The sequence below is a fragment of the Choloepus didactylus genome, chromosome 12 (genome assembly GCF_015220235.1).
Source record: "Choloepus didactylus isolate mChoDid1 chromosome 12, mChoDid1.pri, whole genome shotgun sequence".
NCBI lineage: Eukaryota > Metazoa > Chordata > Mammalia > Pilosa > Megalonychidae > Choloepus > Choloepus didactylus.
The window spans coordinates 24,103,635-24,121,463 of record NC_051318.1 but is presented as its reverse complement, the minus strand read 5'-3'; the positions used below and the strand labels follow the sequence as shown (position 1 = coordinate 24,121,463).

The 17,829-nt window shown below is 34.5% G+C and overlaps 1 protein-coding gene across 4 annotated transcripts in view; it reads left to right on the top strand.

Moving 5' to 3' along the window:
* ARHGEF7 (Rho guanine nucleotide exchange factor 7) overlaps window positions 1-17,829 on the top strand; it is a 254,497-nt gene that overhangs the window by 199,786 nt on the left and 36,882 nt on the right. For all 4 annotated transcript variants that reach the window (XM_037799666.1, XM_037799667.1, XM_037799669.1 and 1 more), the window contains 4 exons: window positions 4,722-4,860; window positions 5,738-5,797; window positions 8,500-8,646; window positions 10,952-11,038. In XM_037799666.1, the coding sequence (XP_037655594.1) occupies window positions 4,722-4,860; window positions 5,738-5,797; window positions 8,500-8,646; window positions 10,952-11,038 (433 nt within the window). The remainder of the gene's footprint in view (window positions 1-4,721; window positions 4,861-5,737; window positions 5,798-8,499; window positions 8,647-10,951; window positions 11,039-17,829) is intronic.

The window sequence follows — 17,829 nt, the reverse complement described above, 5'->3', positions numbered from 1 at the left end:
AATTGCAAGTGTTAAGTTTATATCTAGGTTTTTTTTAAGGAAATTATTGGTACAATGGTAGGGAGATAAACAAAAAGCAAATAGGATGGCAAATTAAAACTGTAAAAACTTTTTTTTTTTTTGGTTAGGCCTCTTGAATGGGGTTGGAAATACAGAAAGAGAAAGAGGGTAGTGTGAATAATTTGTGGGAAAGGTTCTAGATATATTTCCCATAGAGGTGAAGATCTGTTCTAAACACGACATTAAGGCAATGTAGAGTACTAAAGTTTCCTAAAAAAGACTTTAAAAAGAAATTCTTGTCAACTATGTATTGCATTTATCCTCTGTTTGTGCCTTAATGATTATTTGGTGTCATCTCTGCAACTTAAGCACAGCATTGTATGAAAATAACTGGAATAAAGGATACAGATAAATTTCCAAGTCTGAAAGCTCTTCGTACCTCCTCCACTTGGTATATTCCAGAATTTGGAAGCAGGTAGCCTGAGGTCATATTCTGAACAATAGTCCTGGAGCAAGTTGCTTTAGAATTGGCTCTGGGAATCTAACCCTAAAAAGAGAAAGTCAGTCATGAGCCAGCAAAGTACCCAGACATCAGACAGGATGCAATGACTGTGCTTTCTTCAGACCTCTGAGCAGTGAGAGCCCTTATTCTGTCTATTACAAATCAAATCCCACTTTAGAAGTGTGAGTTGGTGAATTGAGACTGGGATTTCTTCTGAGTGATAGTTTCTTTTAATGTTCACTACTTTTTTATACTTAGATTCTTATCTTGTAGCCTCTTGCTTGTTTCCCTATGTTTAAGTCTTAAAGCTGTGACACCTATGGGGAGATGAATCTATTTAAGGATTGGTTTAGGTGTTAACATTTTGAGGTTTAAAGATATTGTTTGTAATCACATGATTCATGTATTGTGTTAGTTTAAATTCTGGGAATGAATCTTGCTAATGCATTTGCAGAATCACCTATTCTATAGAATTAGAACAGATATGTACCTTTTGCATTACATATTTTAGATACCATATGTTCATTGCTATTTTGAATGAATTATGGGTTTCATAATTTAGTCTGTAAAAATGATTTTTTCCCAAGCAGTCTGTTACTTTTTGCTTGGATAAGTGATAGTTCTTTTTATGTGTTCTTTTGTTATTTTCGTGCACTGTACAGTGTTATTTCAGTAAATACAGAGGCAATACACTGCATAGGGATTGCTAGCATCGGTGGAAACAAAGCTGAAAGAGCTACTGTTTTTGTCAAAATAGTTGTAATCAGCTGTTTGATTTTGGCATTAAATTTAAAAAAACTAAAGAAATGCAACTAACAGTGAGCTATAAAGATTTATAAAATTCTATTTCCTTTCTAAACTGTGTACATGTTCTGGCATTATAAGAATGTCATGTGGATATTAAAGGAAGTTTTGCTTGCAAAACTTTAACTTAATTTTTCAGTTTTAGGTTTGAGGAGGGTTGATGCTTAATTTTGTTAATTTTTTCTGCCACATTTGTTGTTACAAAATTCCAACATAACCCTGAAGTCCCAATAATTACATAAAATATTTTTTCCTTGGTTTTCGTCGTGGTAGAAAGACACTGCATGGATTATATTTAAAGGAGTTAAAAAATACTTTTGGTATCATAAATAAGGTTTGATTTTTATGAGACTGTGCCTTTGATAAATTGTTCAACATTTAGATAAAATGCTGGTAAGATGTTTCTCATATCTAAATTCATAAATCCCACTCTGTTCATACTTTAGGGATTGATACCATGAATATGCTATTCTAGATGAGCATTTTCTGAGTAATAATTTATAAAAAAGTAAGTTGACTTTACTGAGAAAGAATATATCCAGAGCAGAGCATACTATAAGTATAAAACACAGAACATTATGTTTTTTATCAGAGTGAGCCTGAACCACTTGTTTGTAAATAGGCGTTGAGTCAGACTTGAATTCAAATTTCAATTCTCCTGTTATACTAGCAATGAGATCTTAGGCAATGGGCTTAACTGGGTCTCCTCATCTGTAAGATATGCTTAATAAGACATATATCACAGGCTTGGAGTGCATTAATGTGTAAAAGCATCTACTCTAAGGCAAGCACAGAGTACATGTCAAATAACTTTTTCTCCGTTCTCCTTCCTATAGCATCTGCTCTAACATTCTGGTCTGCAGCTTTCATTATTGCCCCAACTGGATAGACCGGTGAGGAGAGTGGTAGATGTGGCAGTATATGAGAATCAGTCTTAGAGCACACTCCCTTTCCATTCCTTGTGGGAAGATGATGCTGGGGAAAGCTAAGGCATCTTTGATTGTATAAACGCTGATTAAGATGCAAAGCTATTTAAACAGGTATTCAAGGATATTGCTTATGGCTTTTAAATCAGCCTAACCTTTGGGTTAAATAATATAGTAATCCACAACAGGATCCTTAAAAATATTACTATGGTTTGTAATTGCATTCCTGTGATTTTTCCAGGAAAATAATTCTTAGAAAGTACAAGTTAAACACTCAGAGATGAATGTTGTCAATAAAAGCAGAAGCAAGCACACATACATAACTCTTAGAAGTAGTTTGCCAACTTCTACAGTGATAATGTTTTAAATTATCACCATAATGGGCTTTCTTACAGGAATTAAAATAACTACAATACCTTATATATAGAAATGAGAAAATGTTTATTCTATTTATTAAGTTCTTATAATTATGTAAAACATTCCTAGACAAGACTGGAAGACCATATGAAAATAATCATAATAGGATGGTAGAATTATGTGACGCTTCTTTCCTTTTCTGTGATTTGCTTTTTGATAATCTCTCTTAAATATGTGTTTATTTGAGATTGATTTTATATAAATATGTATGTGCATATGTATAGATAGAAAACAGGAATTATTAACCAAATTATTACTGTATTTTATATGCAGAACAAAGTGAACTCTGTTACATGCAGTTAACCTTGTTTAACAAGATCACCCAGGTTTTCATAGAAAGATGTTTAGATAGAAGTGGTGTTCTATAGTGGTGTTAAATGTTTAAGGAATGTAAGGCTAGATCCCTAGTGATTCATTAATTTATTTTCAGCTTGATATTTGGTTTGGTTAAGTACAGTGTTTTTCTATTTAGATGCATTAGCAGAATCAACATGAAATCAATTGAGGGTGGGATAAAAGATAGGAAGTGCCAGGACCAACTAACTCTGTATCACATCTCCCCACATGAAGGAATTTTTAGGTTGAATTACAAACAAAATTTCAAATGGCTCAACCTAAATATTTTGTATATTTTCACCAGGAATCCTTAATGTGTCTGGTTTTCTTAAGACGCTTGGGTGGTAGCACAGAGTATAACTGGGGGATAGGGGACTGGGGTGATGGAAAAGACATAGCAGCAATGGATCCCTGAGGTTGTTTTATTTAACCTATACTTAGTACTTAACTTTTTTGCTCAGTTTTTCTGTCAGAATTTTTATCTTATTTTAGGATTTAGTTTATATAATACTGAGAGAGATGAGTATCTTTTCCTTTTAAGGAAAAACTCAGGACTAGGAAGACTTGTTACTTCAGATAAGTGGCGTGGTTGTGATTCAAGTCCAGGTTTTCTGACCAAGAAACCAATGCTCTACATCACATTGGTAACTTCAGCTGGTGTTACCTCTTCTCCCATCCTGTTAGTTTACACAGTTCCAGATGTCTGGAATGATGTCTGTGCAGCTTGAGTTATGAAAATAGACTCACGGTCCTAGCATGGACCTTTAAGATCGTCTGTCCACAGTGGAGAAATGAAGAAACTCAGAGTTTAAGTGACTTGACATAGGTCATAAAATTGTTAGTGACAGAGTTGGAGCTCACATTTCTGTTTTTTGGCTTGATTTCCACAGCTGTACTCTTGACTTTCCTACTGTAGTCTTTCTAAACATTATGACTGTTGAATTTGAGATTTCATGCACATATTGTATGCATGAAAATATAGTACTTGGGAGTACAAGTATAATGAAGATGATGATGAAAGAGTAATAGTAAAATTTTTTAATTTCTGGATATGTACTCAGTCTCTTCATCTGTAAAAGGGGGGTTTCTTTCTACTTTGCAAATTGTGAGGATTAGGTGAAATAATGTGAAAATACTTTTAAAATTCTGAAGCCCTAAGTAAATATTTATTTTATTCAAGGTCAGGAACTATCGCTTGTTCATGAAACATAATGCTTAGAATGCAGTTGATTTTTATTGAACATTTGTTGAACTAACAAGCATCTAGAGTGTTAATGCTCTGGTTCAATCTATTGTCATTTTAAAGCATTTTTTTTTTTTACTTGAGCAACTGTATGATATTTCTTAACTTATTTATCTGTGGGTTTCCCAGATAACTGAAACCCATTCTAGCTCTAAGAATGCATGCTTTCATGTGGGCACATTGATATCAAATTGACATACTGAAATAGCCTTTTCGTTAATGGAATTTCATAGGACAAAAACATGTATTCTATATTATGCACAATTACTGTTGCTGAAATAACATGAACCTTCTCAGGGTTTTCCCCTTTGGCTGTTTTGAAATAACCAGACATGTTTGATTATAAAAGCAATAGCCTTCAGAATATTAACTGATGTGTTACACTTGTATTTCATAAATTCTGGTTATTGCTGGTGGAAATAAGAGCGCTATCAGTCTATTTTAACTGTACAGCAAGCTTTTTTTTTTTTTTACTCTTTTGTTATTTTCTCAGTGAGGAATTAGGAGAATTCATGGAGATGAAAGGTGCCAATAGCCCCGGAATTCTTGTGTTGACCACGGGCCTCAGCAAACCATTCATGCGCCTAGATAAATACCCCACTTTACTCAAGGAACTTGAAAGACACATGGAGGTATTGCTTTTTACATTTTTGTCCCTTGGAATCCTTTAGCCATGAGTTAGTGACATTTTTTGTCAGAACCACTGTTAAAGCAATTGTTATTAATTTTAGAAGGCAGAATCATAGAAGTTTACAAGAGTTTTTAACTTGCTGTTTTTTTTATGATTTTGTTAAATTTTTTTCTCCTTATTCCAGTGTTATAAAAAGAGCATTTGTCCCTTTATCTCCTTTCTCACCCACCACTGCTGATAGAAGAATTTCTGAAAGCTATAAAAAATTTAACTGATTTTTAAATAATATTATCATATCAGAAACATTTAGCCACAAGTAAGTTCTTAAGTTATGAAGTAACAATAATAAAAGAATCGATAATAATAATATGTTTATCTTATTTTTGAATAGCAGGTTGTGGACCTGACAGAAATGTGGGTTCAAGTTATACTCTTGGCTAGGGGTCTGCAAACTTATTCTATAAAGAGGCAGATAATGAATATATTAGGCTTTGCATTGCCATATTGTCTCTTTTGCAACTGCTCAACTGCTATTGTAATAGTGCAAAAGCAGCCATAGACAGTAGGTAAAAGAATGGATGTGAAGGTGTTCCAGTAAAACTTTATTTACAATACAGGCATTAGTTTACTGACCCAGCTCTTGGCTATTCTGTTTCAGAATTTTTCCCTAGGTCCATTGTATCTATAAGGTCAAACTAAGGTCATTGGCTCCATGATGATTCTCTTAAAAAATGAGATGCAATTGTTCTAATGCTAATAAGAAAATTAGGGCTTGTTAAAGGCCGAAAAGTACTGGAAAAAAGCTAGTTTATAAAGATTGCCTTTTTAAGAAAAACTGTTCGTTATGAAAACTGATGGTATATTTCTTTTATTCAAAGGATTATCATCCAGATCGACAAGATATTCAAAAATCCATGACTGCCTTTAAAAACCTTTCAGTAAGTGATTAAGCATATTTTTTCCCTCAGATATTAAGGCAAATGAATGTAGAAACATTGTTTATCAACTGAAAAAGTTGAACAAAATTACTTTCGCGTAATTCAAGGTTTATTGAGTTTAAGCATTAAATACATAGTATTCCATGGCTAGTAAATTTTCATGCTTTACTGGGTTATGGATGCAGAAGAATGAAAAGATAATTTTTTAAATTAAAAATGGGCATAAAAAATTCATATGGCTACTTAAAAATGATTTAAAGAGGCTCTAAGATGGCGGCTTAGAGAGGAGTGGAAACTAAGTAGTCCCCCTGGAACAACTTAAAAAAAAAAAAAAAAAAACAGAAACAACTAGTAAATAATCTGGAATAACTGCAGGGAGAAAAACATGACCATCCACTCATCATATACCAACCTGAATTGGGAGGAATGCCCAAGACCACAGTATAAAATCTGTAAGTAAAAACTGCGGATCCAAGCCGGGAGACCCCTCCCCCCACAGCCCTAGCTGCAAAGCCTCATGGTGCCAGAGAGAAGCTTTCTCCCAGCAAGCAAATACAGCTCAGCTGAGCTCCAACTGGGGTTTTAATTAGTGAGTGTGAACTGCTCATTACTACTACAAATCCCCAACAAGCAGACAGAGGCTTTGGGTGACAAATGACCTTGGAGAGCCAGAGGGTCGCCGCAGACTAGCCTTGAAGGGGACTTTCTGTTCCTTTTTTGGCTCAGTGGAGAAAGCCTCAGCCATTTTCAGTTCACAGTGCTCTGGCCCAGACAGGGGTGGAGATAGCACAGGCAGAGAGAGACCATTGAAATGCTAATGGCCTCCCCCTAAGGGGTCTATCTTCTCTAAGAGGAAAGGGGTGGGGCCCAGCTCTACTACCCACCTTCCATTCAGAACCAGACCGCAGAGCCTGGGGGGAAACAGCCACCAGGCCACACCTCCTTACACCAGTCTAGAATTACAGGCTGACAGGTGCCACCTGCTGGACAGAAAAGCACAGTGACCTGAGACATCACAGGATGTACAAATTTTCTAAGACACACCTTCAGGGAAACCGGATACTGAATATTTCTTCCTTCTGGGACCTGAGTCCGTTCTGGTCTGGGAAAACCTGATTGGGGTAACCAAGGAAACCATGCCTAGACAACAGAAAACTATAAGCTACACTAAGAAAATGAAGTTATGGCCCAGTCAAAGGAAAACTTACACTTCAACTGAGATACAGGAATTGAAACAACTAATAATAAGTCAATTCAAAAAGTTTAGGGAAGATAGGCGAAAGATCTGAACCTTATAATGAGAATACTGTGGACGTACATAAGGTAGAAAATGAAAGTTTGGAAAACCAACTGGCAGAATCTGTGGAAATGAAAGGCACAACACGAGATGAAAGACACAATGGAAACATACAACAGCAGATCTCAAGAGGCAGAAGAAAACACTCAGGAACTGGAGAACAAGGCACATGAAAGCCTACAAACAGAAGAACAGATTGAGAAAAGAATGGAAAACTGAGCAACGTCTCCAGAAACTTAAGGACAAAACAAAAAGCAAGAATTTACATGTCATTGGTGTCCCAGAAGGAGAAGAGAAGGGAAAAGGCACAGAAGCAATAATAGAGGAAATAATCAATGAAAATTTCCCATCTCTTTTGAAAGACATAAAATTATGGATCCAAGAAGCACAATGTACCCCAAACAGCATAGATCTGAATAGGCCTATGCCAAGACACTTAATAATTAGATTATCAAACATCAACGATAAAGAGAGAATCCTGAAAGCAGCAAGAGAAAAGTGATCCATCACGTACAAAGGAAGCTTGATGAGACAGTGTGTGGATTTCTCAATAGAAACCATGGAGGCAAGAAGGAAGTGGGGTGATATATTTTAGATACTGAGAGAGAAAAACCACCAACTAAAAATCCTATATCCGGCAAAACTATCCTTCAGATATGAGGGAGAGCTTAAAATATTCTCTGACAAACAGACAATAACAGAGTTGTGAACAAGATACCTGCTCTACAGGAAACACTAAAGGAAGCACTGCAGATAGAAGGGAAAAGATAGGAGTGAGAGGTTTAGAAAACCATTTTTGGAGATAGTAGCACAGCAATGTACGTACACTGAACAAAGATGACTGTGAGTATGGTTGAAAGAGGAAGGCTGGGACCACATGGGACACCAGAACAAAAGATGAAGGATAAAGATTGGGACTGTGTAACTCAGGGAAACCTAGGGTGCTCAACGATTGTAATAAAAGGTACAAATACGTTTAAAAAAAAAAAATTAATCTCCATCTGTAGCATCTTTAGTAATAGTAATGTGAAACAGAATACTAGTGGCTCCAATTTATCTTTTGTCATATTGTCTTACCAATTGTGATTTTGAAATATGTGCCTTGTATATAGTATGTTATACTTATTGTTTCCTTTTCTCAGTCTTTTATGTTGACAGACACTAATAAAACCAGGAAAACAAAATTTTTGTTGTCCCGTCTACGTTTCTTCTGCTGTATATTTTTCTTTAACAGTTTTTAACTGTTTGTTTTGCTTCTCTTGACTCAAATCCAGACTTGTGAATTAAGTAAATGGTATGCTAGATTATCTGTCTTAAGAAATAATAAGGTACAAAACAATATGGCTAAAACTCATGATTCTGGGATTTTCTGTCTCTTTTAATAATGTTCTTCTGTATCACTCAGGCTCAGTGTCAAGAAGTACGGAAACGGAAAGAGCTTGAGTTGCAGATCCTGACAGAAGCCATCCGTAGCTGGGAGGGAGATGACATTAAAACCCTGGGCAATGTAATTTACATGTCTCAGGTCATGATTCAGTGTGCAGGAAGTGAGGTAATATAGTGCAAGAGTATACTGCATATAGTTTCTGTTACATCTTTGGAAAGATTAAACATGAACAACCATGTAGGAAACACATTAAAAGAACACCAGGGACATGTTGCTGAACTAACTTTGTTTTTATTCTAGTTTCTAAATTGTTTTCCCTGAAACTGTTAAAATGCCTTGGATAAAAGTTGAGTTAAAAGTGTAATTTAATATGTGTTAAATTTATGTTTTCTAAATGCTTTTTAAGATTTCTTTGTGGCAGTCAACATTATAAATGCTTTATACTGTTAGGTTTTATGATCTTGTAGTACAAGATTTTAAAAGATTGTCAAATAATGACAAAATTTAGTAAGAATCCTATCTTATAATTTATTGTCAGCCTTTTATCCTTAACACATAGGAAAGAGTCTTAAGGTATATTAAAGAGGCTTAGAGTTGGTTGTTGACTTCTTGATTAGTTTAAATGCACCAATATCAGTTATGATCAAAAGTCTTTGTTAAATGAACTAATCCATGTAAATTGCTCAACCCAGCACTTGGCACTTGAGAAGCTCTTAATAAGAGCCACACCTCTGGAATGGTAATTTAGTCCCTGTATTTAAATAAAATATAATTTATATAAGTGTTTTATGAATGGAGAGATAATCATAGTTTCCAGACAAGACTTCTAGAGAGTCCTGTTTGAGTTGGAGTCCTGTTTGTACAAATGCTACCACAGAATAGGTTTTAAGTGTGTGATCAACTAGACAAGGACTTCGTGTCAAGGCTGTCATTCTAGGAAATTTTCTGTTTATATCGTTATACTTTTTTATTGGTGTATACCAATTAGTATTTGATTATGATAATCAGTTTTCTTATATCGGTTTGGTTTAAATGAAAGATCCAACCAGATTATTGTGACATCCCCACACGGTGAAAATTGAGCAGTTTGTGTTTCACAATTCAGTTATATGTTGATTGGATCGCTGAGCAAGTACCTCTTTTTGAATTTTATTCTATCTTTGAAAAAATAATTAACATGATCAAAATGACCCATTTTCAAGCATGAAACTTTTAGGATGATAAGAAGACTGAAACCAGTACTCTCAATGTGTATTTCTCACCTATATAATTCTAAAATAGCAGCCTTTTAGGTATTAAGGTCTTACAGTTTGTATACCATAAGAATTAACGACTTTCTAGGCTACTACAGTGATTAAAAGAAAAGAAATATCTTTCCAGAAGGAGTTTATTTCTTAATCAAGATTAAAAAAAAAAAATTTTAGGAAATTTTTCCATAGATTATTTAAAATAAAGTATATTCTTGTAATACTAGGTCTGTAAATAAAACATTGTTAAAGGCTATTCACAAAGTGATTTAAATTTGTTATAATCATAACTGAAAATGTTTTAATCAGTTGAAAAGATTTCTTGATGACAGTCTTTAAGTAGAGTAAGTAGTTTTCAGCAACTTTAAAGAATTTTTTTTTTCCCAAGACATTTTATGTAGGTCTAATGCTCTGAGGAATATACTTGGGGGCATTGCTTTCTAGGATTTATTTCCCTTCTTTGTGCAGTGGTTTAATGTTAACATGTGGAAAGGACTGGACATCTTTGTTTCTATGTCTCCTTGGGTATTTTTTTTCAGTTGTACTCTTCTTGGCTTTTGTTATATTACTGAAGCAGAATATTTTAATACATAAGCTTTTAAGTCTTCCATGTAAACTATGCAAAATTTATGACATGGATGAAAACGACATTGAATTGACATATCATGGAGTTTTAGGGATGTGTCAGAAATTATTAATAGATCAAAATTGATTTTGGCATTTTATTCTATCCTTTAACTTGAGGGATCCACCTGGTCCTTCCCCCCACGAAGTTCCTTTTTCTCCTGTATCTCTGAACCACAGAAAGAAAAATGTAAATTAACCAAAAACAGTTCACTGCAGAGCTGAACTTGGTAATGACATATTTTTTTTAAGATGTTAAGCAGGTTTGTTACACAAGATGTGACTTGTAAGTTCAGGATCTCTTAATAGTCTAGTTTACTTCTTACCTTTTTGTTCTGAAGATTTTAGTAGCCCATCTTTTCACCTATCTTTTAAAGTTCTCTCTTAATCTTATTTTAAGATTTGACATAGACTTTACCATAAGTTTATTTTTATATAATTTAGCTAATAAAATTTGGTAGAGGGAAATACCTAAGCAGGAAATATATAGTATATACTGTTTCGTAAGACCTAGGATAAAGGAAGTATTGGTGCTCACATCTGTAAGTGTATGCTACTTAAAAACTTATCTGGATTTGTTTATTTGTTTTTTAAATTAGGAAAAGAATGAAAGATATCTTCTGCTCTTCCCAAATATTTTGCTAATGTTGTCTGCCAGTCCTAGGATGAGTGGTTTTATCTATCAGGTAAAACACATTTTTAAATGCTATTTTATTGTTTGAATTTTTGTGCAAATACTATATTGTACTAAATACTATGCATGTGTTGTTTATAGTGTTACATAGTCAAATATGTACACACAGTTTCTGTTTGTGTGTATTGACGTGACTGCAAACATACTCTTTTGTTGATTCTAAATATAAAAGAAGGAAAGAAGTATAAATCTGTATAGCTTCCTCATAAGGACATAGAGTACTGTGATGCACGTTTATCGTTACCACTGACTTAAGTCATCTCTTGCAAAGTGCTTAACTTCCCTGGGGTTTAGTATCCTGTTTTGCAAAATGGATATTACAGTGGCCTTATTGAGTGGGTTAAGTGGGGGTAGTGTATAGGCTAGAATGTTTTGTAAATGGTATAGCATTGCACAAATACATTGGGCAGCTATAACTTGATGTAAATAGTAATAAATGATCATTGAAGCTGTCTTCCACAGTGGCTGAACCATTTTACATCCCCATCAGCAGTGAATGAGTGTTCCTATTTTTCCACATCCTCTCCAACACTTGTAATTTTCTGTTTTTTAGATAGCAGCCATTCTAGTGGATGTGAAATGATTTCTTGTGGTTTTAATTCAGATTTCCCTAATAGCTAGTGATGTTGAGCATCCTTTCATGTGCTTTTTAACCATTTGTATATCTTTTTTGGAAAAATGTCTAATCAAGTCTTTTGCCCATCAAAAAAAATTTTTTTTTGGAAGTCAGGTGTTCATTTATTAAATACAAGTTTTGAACAAACACCCCCAGGCAAGTTGGATAAGAAGTAAGTTTCTTGGGATGTTTCAAAATACAATTATTTTATTTCAGTCAACCTTTTTGTTGTTTCATTCTTCATTTTCTTTGTTTCTGTTCTTTTCTTACTTAGCACGTAGGGAATGTGTTATTTCCTCACATGATATCAGTAGTACAGCATTAGCCTCTGGCCTGTAAAAGCATCCAGTAGACTTATGCTCTGTGCAGTGCTGCTTAGCAACCAGCGTCAAATAAGTAAGGAATTTTTTGTAGAGTGTGATACCATATAGCAACTGGCACCTTTACCTGCTGCATTAAAAAAGCATTCAAGTTTCCTTCAGTTTTCACATATCCATTATTATTATATTTTTTTAAAAACCCAGAATGCTTGATGAAATTTACTTAAATAATTATCCAAGTTTAATATTACCTTCTTGGTAAGTTATGGGCAAAACCAGAGCTGATAGAAAAGTCTTCATTTTTCTGCCATACTCCAGCAAAGCCAACGCATAAATAAACTAGGTACGTCAGAAAGTCTGCTCTAATAGTTTCAGAACTGCTTCTGCATTCCGGATAATAAAACACCTCTTTAAGCTTCCAAGTGTGTATATATACTATGTAGTATCAAGATGATAAGTATTAAAAGTCTCAATTTTTTGAATGACTTTAAATTACTTCACAGCTAGAAAGACAAAAGGCACAAAGCACACTTGGTTTGCTTACGAATGGTGTTTTACCCATTTTTTAATTGGATTGTTTGTTTTTTAATTGTTGAGTCCTAGGATTTTTTTTTTATTATTTTTCTGGATATCTAACCTTTATCAGGTATTTGGCTTCTAAATATTATCTCACATTGAGTAGAATGTCTTTTCAGTTTTGTGACAAAGTCCTTGGAGACCCAAAAGTTTTTAATTTGAGAAGGTCACATTTATCTGTTTTTTTCTTTCATTGCTTGTGCTTTGGTTGTAATGTCCAAGACACCATTGCTTAACACGAGATCCTAAAAACACTTCCTTACATTTTCTTCTAGGAGTTTTATACTCCTGGTTTTTGTATTTAGGTCTTTGATCCATTCTGAATTGATTTTGGTGTATGGTTTAAGATAGGGGTCCTACTTCATTCCTTTGCATATGGATATCCAATTCTCCCAGCACCATTTATTGAAGAGACTGTTCTGTCCCAATTGAGTGAACCATGCAGCCTTGTTAAAAAGTTGGGATGTGTGAGTCCTCCAACTTCATTCTTTTTAAAGATGTTTTTGGCTTTTAGGGGCCACATACCCTTCCAAATAAATTTGATATTTGGTTTTTCCAAATTTGGTTTTCTCCAAAGTAGGTTGTTGGAAATTTGATTGGGATTGTGTTGAATCCATAAGTCATTTTGGGTAGTATCGACACCTTAATGATGTTTTATCATCTAATCCATACATACAGAATGTCCTTCCATTTATTAGGTCTTCTTTGATTTCTCTTAGCAAGGTTTTATAGTTTTCTGTGTATAAGTCCTTTATAGCCTTGGTTAAATTTGTTCCTAGATATTTGATTATTTTAGTTGTTGTTATAAATGGATTTTTAAAAATTTCCTCTTCAGATTGCTCATTACTAGCATATAGAAACAATACTGACTTTCGCATGTTGATCCTGTACCCCACCCGCCACTTTGCTGAATTTATTTCTTAGCTCTAGTAGCTCTTTTGCAGATTTTGGGGGACTTCCTGTATATGAGATCATATCATATGCAAATAGTGAAAGTTTTATTTCTTCCTTTCCAGTTTGGATGCTTTTTTTTTTTCCCTTACCTAACTGCTCTGGCTAGAACTTCCAGCACAATGTTCAATGACATGGTGACAGTGAATATCCTTGTCTTGTTCTAGATTTTAGAAGGAAAGCTTTCATTCTTTCACTATTGAGTATGATGTTAGCAGTGGGTTTTTGATATGTGCCTTTTATCATGTTGAGGAAGTTTCCTTCTATTCCTATCTTTCTATGTGTTTTTATCAAGAAAGGATGCTGGATTTTGTCAAATGCCTTTTCTGCATCGATGGAGAGGATCATGTGGTTTTTTTCCCTTTATTTTGTAAATATGGTGTGATTTTCTTATGTTGAACCATTCTTGCATACCTGGATGAAATCCACTTGATTATGCTATATAATTCTTTTAATATGCTGTTGGATTCAGTTTGTAAGTATTTTGCTGAGGATATTTGCTTCTATAGTCATAAGAGAAATTGGTCTGTAATTATTCTTTGTTGTAGTATCTTTATCTAGCTTCAGTATTCGGGTGATGGCCTCTTAAATGCGATTGGTAGTGTTCCCTCCTCTTCTAGAGTCAGTGTAGCTTGTTTGTGTGTTTCTAGGTAATTTGTCCATTTCGTGTAGGTTGTCTAGTTTGTTCATGTACGTTGTTCATAGTATCCACTTAGGATTCTTTTTGTTTTTATGGAGTTAGTAGTGATGCCCACCCCCATTTCTAATTTAATTCATTTGCATTTTCTCTCTTTTTTCTTTGTCATTCTAGCTAAGGGTTTGTCAGTATTGATTGAAGAATCAACTTTTAGTTTTGTTAATGCTCTCTATTGGTTTTTATTTTATTTTTTTCTTTCTACCTGCTTTGTGTTTAGTTTGCTGTTCTAGTTCCTCCGGGTGTGCAGTTAAGTCTTTGATTTAGCTCTTCTTTTTAAATGTAATCCTTTACGGCTCTCTGCACTGCCTTCTCTGCATCCCTAGATATGTTGTTACTGATTGACCTTGCAGTTTCTTCTTTGACCCATTGATTGTTTAAGAGTGTGTTATTTAACTTCCATAGATTTGTGGATTTTCCATTTCTCTACCTGTTGCTGATGCCCGGCTTCCTTCTATTATGGTCAGAGAAGATGCTTTGCTTAATTTCCAGCTTTTTAAATGTATTGAGACTTGTTTTGTGACCCAACAATGGTCTGTCCTGGAGAATAATCCATGTGCACTTGAGGAGCTTGTATTTTTGGGGTACAATGTTCTGTATATATCTCTTCAGTCTAGTTTATCACATTAATCAGATTCTCTGTTTCCTTACTAATTTTCTGTCTAGATGATCTATCTATTGATGAGAGTGGTTTATTGAAGTCTCCAACTATTATTATAGAGGTGTCTCTTTCTCCCTTCAGTTTTCCCAGTATTCACCTCATGTATTTTGGGGCACTGTGGTTAGGTACATAAATATTTGATTGTTTTTTTCTTCTTAGTGGATTGACCCTTTTATTAATACATAGATAGTATCCTTCTTTGTCTCTTGTAACAGCTTTTCACTTAAAGTCTATCTTGTCCAAAATTAGTACAGCTACCTCGGCTCTTTTTTTTTCTTACTATTTGCATAGAATATCTTTTTCCAACCTTTCACTCTCAACTATCTCTGTCTTTGGGTCTAAGGTGAGTCTCATATTATAAGTAACTTATAGTTGGATCATGCTTTTTTATCCATTCTGCCAATTTGTGTCCTTTGGAGTGTTTAATACATTAATATTCAGTATTATTACTGTAAAGGCAGTACTTGCCTCAGCCATTTGCTTTTCATATGTCGTATCTTTTTTTTTCTTCTCTTTCTTTATTACAAACTCCTTTTCTATTTAGTTGATCTTTTGTGATGTATCTGACTGATCCCTTTCTCATTTCTGTTTCTGAATATTTTTTACATGCTTGCTTTATGGTTACCCTGGCATTTATATTAGTTAACATCTACAGCCTACTAATTTGAAATGATGCCAACTTAACTTCAGTAGGTTACAAGTTCTCTGCCCCCTTATCCTTCTGTTTTCCCTCTTTATGAGTTGCTTTTGTCCACTTTAACAGTTTATGTTTGCATGTCCATTATCAGGAAATAAGCCTTTTTTCTTGTTCAATTGTATTCTGACTTGTATAGGAATTAAAGAGCAGAGTTGTATATTGAGGATACATAATAATGTATCCTCATAGTTCAGTGCTGCATTTCCTGTCTTAGTTACCTTAATGAAGATCTTCATTTCTTTAATCCAAGCGACTCTTTCTTGTCTTTTCCTTTCAAACTACAGAACTCTCTTTAGTAATTCTTGAAGGGCAGGTGTTTTGTTGACGAACTCTCAGTTTCTGTTTTTCTGTGAGTACTTTAACCCTCCCTCATTTTCTTTTAATTTTTATTGATATTGTTCATACAATTATCCAAAGATCCGAAGTGCACCATCAGTTGCCCCCAGTACCCTCATACAGCTGTGCATCCATTCCATCACCATAATTAATTTTTGTTCAATTTTTAGAACATTTTCATTACTCCAGACAAGAAATAAAGACAAAGAAGAGAAAAAAAAAAAGGAAAGAAAAGGAAACTAAAATCCTTCCATATCCCTAACCACCCCCTCTCCATTGTTGACTTTTAGTATTGGTATAGTACATTTGTTACTGTTTATGAAAGAATGTTGAAATAGTACTAACTGAGTATATAGTTTGTAATAGGTATATATTTTTTCCCTATATACCCCTCTATTATTAACTTCTAGTTGTACTGTCACACATTTGTTCTGGTTCATGGAAGAGATTTCTAATATTTGTATAGTTAATTACGGACATTGCCCACCAAAGGATTCAGTTTTATATATTCCCATCTTTTGACCTCCAACTTTCCTTCTGGTGAAGAGTCAAAGAAGGTAGAGAGGCAAAAGAAAAAGAAAAGAGAGGAGAAGAAAAGAAAAAAAAAAAAATGACAGCTAGGAAGCAGCAAAAGGAAAGATAACCTTAAATCAAAGTAGAATAAAGAGTCAGACACCACCACCAAGTGTCTCATACTCCTCCCCTATCCCTGCCTCTGATCTGCATTTACCTTAGTATATTGCCTTTGTTATATTAAAGGAAGCATAATACAATGATTCTATTAGTTTTAGTCACTAGTTTACATTGATTGTATTTTCCCCCATTGCCTCCCTATTTTTAACACCTTGCAAGGTTGACATTCGTTTGTTCTCCCTTGGGAAAATCATATTTATACATTGTATCGCAATTATTGAACACTCTAGGTTTCATTGAGTTACACAGTCCCAGTCTTTATCTTTCCTCTTTTCTTCTGGTGTCCCACATGCTCCTAACCTTCCTCTTTCAACCATATTCATAGTTATCTTTGTTCAGTGTACTTACATTGCTGTGCTACCATCACCCAAAATTGTGTTCCAAACCTTTCACTCCTGTCTTTTCCTATTAGTCTGTAATGCTCCCTTTAGTATTTCCTGTAGGGCAAGTGTCTTGTTCACAAAGTCTCTCATTGTCTGTTTGTCGGAGACTGTTTTGAACTCTCCCTCATATTTGAAGGATAGTTTTGCTGGATATAGGATTCTTGGTTGGTGGTTTTTCTCTTTCAGTATCTTAAATATATCACACCATTTCCTTCCTGGCTCCATGGTTTCTGCTGAGAGATCCACACATGGTCTTATTAAACTTCCTTTGTATGTGATGGATCGCTTTTCTTTTGCTGCTTTCAGGATTCTCTCTTTGACTTTGACGTTTGATAATCTGATTATTAAGTGTCTTTGCGTAGGCCTATTTAGATTATTCTGTTTGGAGAACGCTGCACTTCTTGGATCTATAATTTTATGTCTTTCATAAGAGATGGGAAATTTTCATTGATTATTTCCTCTATTATTGCTTCTGTACCTTTTCCCTTCTCTTCTCCTTTTGGGACACCAATGATAAGTACATTCTTGTATTTTGTTTCATCCTTAAGTTCCCGGAGACATTGCTCATGTTTTTCCATTCTTTTCTCTATCCTTTAGTGTGTAGGCTTTCAGGTGTCTTGTTATCCAGTTCCTGAGTGTTTTCTTCTTCCTCTTGAGATCTGCTGCTGTATGTTTCCATTGTGTCTTTCATCTCTTGTGTTGTGCCTTTCATTTCCATAGATTCTGTCAGTTCTTTTGAACTTTCTGTTTCTGCCTTACGTATGCCCAGTGTTTTCTTTATAGCCTCTATCTCTTTTTCCATCTAAACTTTTTGAATTGATTTAGCATTAGTTTAAATTCCTGTATCTCAGTTGAA